The sequence below is a fragment of the Cupressus sempervirens genome, chromosome 3 (genome assembly GCF_028749045.1).
Source record: "Cupressus sempervirens isolate cs-2001-9-10 chromosome 3, ASM2874904v1, whole genome shotgun sequence".
NCBI classification, from domain to species: Eukaryota; Viridiplantae; Streptophyta; class Pinopsida; order Cupressales; family Cupressaceae; genus Cupressus; species Cupressus sempervirens.
This window is the reverse complement of record NC_143120.1, coordinates 5,824,346-5,832,571: the sequence shown is the minus strand read 5'-3', so window position 1 is coordinate 5,832,571 and position 8,226 is coordinate 5,824,346. Positions and strand designations below refer to the sequence as shown.

Below are 8,226 nucleotides of genomic sequence, written 5' to 3'. Positions count from 1 at the left end.
AGATACCATGAGAACAAACCTCTTTCATACTTGAACATGAATTTAAGATACAATCTGTTCTCAAAAAACCCCAAACAACCCTTGTACTCTTATGAATGGTTGTGGTCCTAACCGACTAATTGTAAGCTGTCGCAACGAATCATATTTGTTGGCCTCTGAACATCCCAAAAACAATTCGCAACTCGCGGGGATCAAGAAAAATACCTATCACATTTTTGGCTTTGCCCAAACTTTCAGGCTAACTACTTTTAAATAAAATCCCATGGATAGAAAAATAACTTCTACACAAATCTTCACACTAAAAAAGGGAATAAAATGGGAAGGGAATTATGGATATATCTAGGATGAACGAAAATGGTATAAATGGAGTAGCTGGCCCACCATGTTGGGAAAGGTCAAGTAAGAATTCGGAAGCGACATCTTCTCACGGAGTCACACGAGCGTGACTTATGCATCAGGTGCGGGCCCCACCACGGCATTTAATTATTGTATTCAGATATGACCTGTACGACTTTCAGCCCGCTTGGAGGAAATTTGAGGGAATATATCTGACCCAATCAACGAGCCCTATTTAGGATAATGTGTACACGTGGATAAGAAGAAAGTCGAGCGGCCAATAGGAACCTCTCTAGGTGTCAGATAAGGGGTAGGCTCCGGACACGTCAGCAGACGGGAAAAAATTAAAAGAAAAGAAAGTGCTGCTGATCCTGCATGTGCCGAGTTGCTTTGAGTCGGTCCAGCGAAAGATTGAATTTTTAGGTTCGCTGTGAGAGTTGCTCTGAGCCCCTTCGATCTGGTGAGAGTGTTAGAAAAGATTTGATCGTATTTCGAGAGTTGCTGTGAGTCTCTTTGATCTGGTGAGCTTGAATATTTGATCCAGTGTGAGAATTGTTGTGAGTCGCTTTGATCTGGTGAGGTTCTTGAGAACGATCTGCTTTTTAGGTCCACTGAGAGAGTTGCTTTGAGCCGCTTCGATCTGGTGAGATTCTTGCGAAATATTTGAATTTTAGGCTTATTTTGTGTCGAGAGTTAGTGACTTTGATCTGGTGAGGTTTTCACGAAAGATTTTGAATTTTTGGTCCTCGGAGACCGTTGCTTTTTGTCACTTTGATCTCGTGAGGTTCTTACAAAGCAAAGGTTTGAATTTGATGTGAAAGATTTGATCTTCAGGTCCATTGCACCGGGCATCTTTGATTTGTTTTCAGCTGGCGAAAACCTGAATTGAAAGGCTGCCTGAAATTCAAAGCATGAGAAACTCGATGTACGGCGCATGGAAGATTCTGTAATTTTAGCTAGTTTTGAAGTTGAAGATCTGAGAAAAGAAGAGTTTTTTGGAAAAATTGTGGCCAAAAGAGAGGATTTGTGAAGTGGATGGAAGAAGTGAAAAGTGGCGGAGAGATGGGAAAGGCGATCGGCGGTCGCAGTGCGCGACCGTGCGACGGGTGCGGCCGTGAGAGAGCGCGGTGGTATTGCGGTGCAGACGAGGCGTATTTGTGCGACTCTTGCGACAGGTCCGTTCACAGTGCAAACGCCGTTGCTCGCCGCCATGAAAGGGTGAGGTTTTACGGCAATCAGGTTCAGGAGCCTTTGCTTGAGTTTCTCAGTTCAGGTGCCATGAGCAAGAGACGGCGCTCCAGCCGTCCTCATCCGCAGCTCAAGGCAAAGGTGAAGGAGGAAATGGAGTCTCCGTCCGCTCCCGTGCATGTTCCGCAGAATCTCCAGCTCGAATTGGACGATCATGAAGACGAATTGCTGCCTCAGGTGCCGATCTTTCTACCTGCTCCGGTCGCTCAACAATTTGGGATTCTCCCGGAGATTCGAACCGGCGACTTCCAGGAAGGCGTAAAAATGAAATCTTGCGATTTCAATTTTTCTTCCTCCAAGGAGTCGAATTGTGAGCCCGTGGTTGTGCCGGAGAGCGATTTGCACCAGTTCTTGGACTCGGAGACTGATCTTTTCGCTCTGGATATCGATATGGACATGGAGAGCATTATTGGCCAGGGTTTGGGAGAAGATGGTTTGGGCGTGCTCAGGGATTTCGATGATTTTGCAAGGGACGTAAAGGAGGAGGAGGAGGAAGATCGGTCTGATGATCACGGGTTCACTGACAAAATCGTGAAATTGGAGGAGGCCGAGCCTGATCAATCGTGGGACACGATCGAGATAAATATCGACTATGACGAGGAGGAAACGGAGGGAATTAACATGACTCGAACTCCTGACCTGCCCGACGAAAGAGCACATTGTAAGATCGAGCTGGCCCTGGGTTCGAGTCTCGGGGAGGCCGAGAAGAAGATCTCTCTCAAGCTCAATTATGAAGATGTCTTGATTGCCTGGTCCGATCGGGGCTCCCTCTGGGCACCTTACGACGATTGTACATCAGACATGGTACGTTTCTTTTTCACTAATAACTTATCTTTCTCGTTTCATCGTACAGGCATTAAGACACTTCAAAAACCTCTTTCGACATGGAAATACTATATTTACTGCTTCTAATTTTTCTGGTTTAATGAGCCAAGATCTTCTCACGTCTCAATTACAGCATTTTGTGTTAAGATTATGTATATTTATTTATAATAACCCTAGGAGAACAATAGAATGATTTGTACTTAGATTCCTGCAGACAGTAGTACAAGATTGTATATTTCATGTACCTTACTACCCGACCTTTCAGCAGTGCACATGCTCGTATACGTAGTCGCGGACATGTTTTTCAATCTGCCATGTTCATAACCTAAGGTCATAAGTTATGGCAATTGACCTTTATTGAAGTACATGGCCACTGCATTTAATATTTGGCCTTTCTAAACTTCAGGAAAGCTGTGCTTCCTTTGAACAATAGCTTAGAAGTAAGAATGGAAGATAGTTTTTCAGTCTATAATCTGTAAATGGGTTTACAGATGGTTTAGATTAATATATATAGGACTACTTGATATTCTTTGTAAGAGGCATTGAATTGTATTACAAATGAGAGATACAATTTAGAAAAGAAATATTTACAGACCACTTAAATCTGAACAAAGAAAAATAAAATAAACTAAAAATCTAATTAGATTAGATTTTTTTTAACACTTTATATGTTATAGTTAAATATGATTATGGAACCAAGTTTTATTAGATTATTTTAAACTTCATATGTTATAGTTATATATGATTATGGAACCAAGTTTTTTTACAGGTTTAACTGAGAAGCAATTTGTTTATATTTTTTCATTATTTACATCAATTTCTTTTTTAGCAATAACTAATCATTGTTGTTTCTCAAATAAATACTTTTGTACCACCATTTTGAATCATGCGTTATGATATTATTAACTATGTCAATTATTCTTTGTTATGCATTACAATATCCGCTTCACCAAGTAGTGATTTAATGAGAAACCCATTTCTCCGAAAACAAATCTTGATATGCAGTTTCTCTCAACTCTAATAAGATTGTGCATAACGTCTGATAATAATTGTGTGAGATGCTGATAATAGCTACGTGAGTTTACTGTTCCTACGCTTATCTGAACTCTAAAAATGTGTATTTGTTTATCAGCTAACCAGATAATATGCGTGTTTTTGGTGCAGGGAGGATATCACAGTAATGTTGAGGTGGGTGTTGTTCCAGACATGGGGCTAAACGGTGCGCATGTTGGAGGAATGGTGGGAATGATCAACTGCGGAGGAGAGCAAGAGTCTCGCAGGCATGGAGGAAGAGAAGCTCGAGTTTTAAGGTACAGAGAAAAGCGCCGCACAAGGCTCTTTTCTAAGAAAATCAGATATGAAGTACGTAAGCTCAATGCAGAAAAGCGACCAAGAATGAAGGTATTCTACATATTCCACTTATTCTTACTTATCAAACATACGAAGATCGTCGACATGCTTTGAAATAACTGCGCTCTGTAATCGTCCGTAGAAATTAATGATTATTTTCTGTTGTTTCATGCTTAATGAATCATATTCTAATGGTTTGATATGGCTCTGCTGTTGTATGCAATCTTATGTAGAAAATAATAATTATATATTCTGTTGTTTCAGGGCCGGTTTGTGAAGAGAACGTCCGACATGTCATCTGATTAAAGAAGCGTAGTCTTCAACCATTGCTAACTGATTAAAATTGGTAAAAATGAAAAAAAAAAATCTCCTAGGCTTTCATGTTTAACTGCAGTCTTGAGTTGGGTAATGTAATATATGTTACTCCATTGTACGTGAACTTACACTCAATCTCATTTAACGTGTAAGATATATTGCTCTATATTTGTCGCATTTTTTGATTCATTGATAATCAATTTTGAGCGAGGTAGAAGTAGATTTGAAACTGTGCAAATCTCCAAAAACAGTGTTTTAGGTAACGCTATCCGTAACACCATTTTCTTTTATTTAAAGATTGTAACTATTTATCTTAGTTTTTATGTATAAACAAATTGAATTAAGTGTATAAGATGAAAATTGATTTTTTCCAATGAAGTTAAAAGAAATAATTTTTTAAATAAAGTGATGTATTTGGCATTATCTAAGATATCTTGGGATAGATATTTTTTTGATATTTTGGTGTAGATTTTTTTTAATTGAATAAGCACATTGTTTAATAGTATATATTTTGTTTTTATTATAGATTTTTTTATATGAGGTGAATTATCTAGAGTTAGTATTATAATCAAGTATACAAGATTTAAAATGAGATTGTACATTGTTCAAGCTTTAAATATTAACTTATACAATTGTTTGTTGCATAACTAAATTCTAAATATTAATCTATTCTTATATGTTTATTCATAAATTTTGATGAGAATTTAAAATAACCTGCATGTGTGTAAAAGTTATTATGCTAATAAAAGATTAATAATAATGAACATTTAAGAAAAAATTAGAAATCTCATTTTTTTATATAGTATTGTGTTCAATATATTTTTGTAATATCTTTATAGATTGAAATATTTGCGAATGCTAAGCTTCACATTGATTAATTTTTCTCTAGATAGAAAACTTTATTGAGATAAACAATTGAAAATGAATGCTTCATTGTTTGTAGTCTATTAAAACATTTCACCATAATCAAATAGAATAAAACATATTAAAACTAAACAAAGATATTTTCTTTATTCTTAATGAAGTGATTATTTCATGATAAAATTCTAAATTTTAACATGTATTTCTATTTCTTATAACCTTAACCTTAATTATTACAATTATCAATATGTTTTTTATTATAGAAAGTACCAAGAGGGTGCTAACACATGGTACAAACAATAGACACAAGACACTATAACACAACATGTTAACAAGACCTAGTGCCAGTCATTTAATAAACACATCAGCTAAAGTCTACCTCTATAAAAAAAAAGTCTGAATGCGGAAAACCCACTAACCATGGTCCACATTGCTAAGAATCAACATGGGACAAGTCCCCTTACTAGCTACATTCTCAAACCAAAAATATAAATAAAGGACTTAGGTGAGCCCTTTAAAACTACAAAGAACCACCTGGTCACAGGAAGAAAAGAAACAAAGAGGGGGAGAAAAACTCATCTTTAGAAGGCCCATAAACCAACTTCAAGAAATAGGTAGTATGTTTCTCTTTCACCCTCATAGCCATAGGTCCACATCCAATAGAACTGCCTATTAAGGTTAGCATTCCCAAAAGTCTTGCACCCCTTCGCAGACTCCCTTCCCACCACAATTATCAATATGTTGACACTATGAATATATTTTAAAATATTTTTTAACAAAATAAATGTACTTTACATAATTATTAAAATAATTAAAAGTTGGTAATATAAATAGAAATAAATTACAATTACCATAAATAAATATAAAAATATTTCTATATAGAAAATGACATCACTTAAATTGAGAGTTTTATCATTATTTATATCTTATAAAGGCACAATTATTCATAATTATATAGTTATATAAGATCAAACCATCTCAAAACTTAATAATTTTTTTTAAAAAATTAATATAATTATTTCTCCAAAACAAAATAAAAACACAATTTGAAAAACTTTATTACATATATTCATCAACATTTTTTTATTTTTTCATTAAGTATTTACACTAATAAAAAAAATTCGATTGCTTTATTATTATTATTCTGAGTTAAAGAACCCATGATATTCTCATGAGCATTCTATAGTTTATCAATATATAGAACCATTCTAGAATTTGTCAATATAGAAACTTTTTATATTCTATCATTTCTTAAAAGAAGTAGAATTTAATGTTGGGTAATCTTCTTCCAAAACAAGGTAGATATCTAGTATTTTATGATTTCATCTATGATTTGTATATTAAAGGATAACACATTTAGTTCCAAGAACTATTTTAATCTAGATAAAAATAAAATATATAAACATATATAATAGAAAATATATTTTATGTTTTACATATAATTTTACAAATAAATAGAAAAGAAAGAAGAGAAAGATAAAAGTTGGGTGGCTGCATGCACTTAGAATCAAAAGTATGGAAGTATAATTCTACTAGCTTAATGTAATCATTTATATAAATAATCCACACTATACATCATATCAAAATTCTATACTTAAGTACTATTTGACATCTAATCATTGTTGTATACTTTGAATACAAGCTATCTCTTCTAGATATATATGTCATCCTTAAACATCACACACTAATGAAAAAAAATAGGCTTGGAAAAAGTAGGTCAACTTTGACTATTTAACACTTTTAGTCTAGGAATAAGAGCTTTGTTTGTGATGTTTAAGTCAAAGAACATATAATATTCCCAATAACCCATATATACCATTTATACTTTTCTTGTACCATGTATCCTTTATAGAATCAATATCTAATTTATTACTAACTCTAATGCATGTACCAACTTTTCAAAAAGAGAGTAGAAAAATTGTTTAATACCCACCTTAGTGTATTTTCATTTTACAATGCATAATAGGACTTCATATAATACTTAATGAAAATAAAAATTTAGATATGATTCCCATGTTATTTAATTTCTCCAAAAATCAATGTAATCCCTTATTTCTAGGTAGACTCCTTACTAGTTTCTCCAATTCAATCATTTGTTTTCCAACATGACCCCTATTCTATCAGTCTATGGACTTTTTCTTTTTTCTAATGTCAAAATTAGTTGTGCATCATACTCTAACATCTCCTTGTTAATTGGGGCATTTTGTTCTTATCTAAGCCTTGAATAGTGGGAACATAAGTCGTGGGTGATATGTAACCTAAGCTTTTGGCCCTAATTCAAACTAGGGGCCTATTGTAATATTTTAGTGCAATAATAATCCCTATATATTTTAGAATATAAAGTCCACCAATATAGTTTTGAGAGAGGGCGGGTTGAATCGACTATATGCTTTAAACAACTTGTATTAACTTTAACAAAATCAAAGCATGTAACCAAAATATATAAAAATGATAAGATGATAACCATGCAAAGTGACACAAGATATGTTAACTAGGGAAACCCTTGATTAGAGGGAAAACCCTAGTGGGAGTGATGCCCACCTGTTAATGTACTAATATAGAAAGTTCCTCCTGAAAGGATGTGACCCTATTAGGAGGCAAATTAATGCAATCAGTACATATGATTCCCCAAAAGAGACTTTGAATCCCTATTAGGAGCTTCCAACCATGTTAGAAGATGAGGAGAAGACAACTGAACCCATTGTCCAAATTGCTTTAGAACTGTTCTCACTAAACAATTTAGGATAACTAATGCAAGAAAATGAATTGACTAAAATAACAATTTATCTTGCCAATATAAATCGTTTGAAGTCCACAATTATCCTTAGCATCAATCACTACTCTAACCTTCAAAAATTTTCATCCAAAGCTAGCATAACATTACATCACATAAAATATGACCGCATATGAAACCCTTTACAACCAAGGAAACATATTTCCTTTATATCAAGTCCTAATAACTAGTTGAGTCATCCTTGAGGATTTTTCAATGTATAATGAACAATATAGGACCATCATAAGATATTACAATTATGTTCCATACACTATATTATAAATTTCATCAATTATATAACATAGTTGGCCTGTCTCTAACCAAAATCCAAGCCCATTGAACAAGATTTTAACATGCCAAAAAGATGTACAACATGAACAATAGCATATGGTTTTCGGTAAACTGTCCTATAACAAGTCCTCTGAAAATCTACTATATCTCACAAAAATATTCATAACTCTTTTTGTGAAAATATACCTAATATCTATACACATCCAATAACATAATGCTATTGTTGT

At 34.0% G+C, this 8,226-nt stretch overlaps 1 protein-coding gene across 3 annotated transcripts; it reads left to right on the top strand.

Moving 5' to 3' along the window:
• The first annotated feature begins 709 nt into the window (after positions 1 to 709).
• Positions 710 to 4,240, top strand: LOC149564447 (zinc finger protein CONSTANS-LIKE 6-like). Of its 3 annotated transcripts, none has more exons than XM_089817994.1 (4): positions 710 to 979; positions 1,171 to 2,388; positions 3,574 to 3,810; positions 4,024 to 4,240. In XM_089817994.1, exons 2-4 carry the CDS (start codon positions 1,372 to 1,374, stop codon positions 4,063 to 4,065), a joined length of 1,296 nt encoding a protein of 431 aa, XP_089674120.1. In that variant the 5' UTR covers positions 710 to 979; positions 1,171 to 1,371; the 3' UTR covers positions 4,066 to 4,240. The 3 variants fall into 3 exon arrangements, with proteins under 3 accessions (XP_089674120.1, XP_089674119.1, XP_089674121.1); XM_089817995.1 differs by having other exon boundaries at positions 716 to 979; positions 1,158 to 2,388; XM_089817993.1 differs by having other exon boundaries at positions 712 to 2,388.
• Positions 4,241 to 8,226: the final 3,986 nt, after the last annotated feature.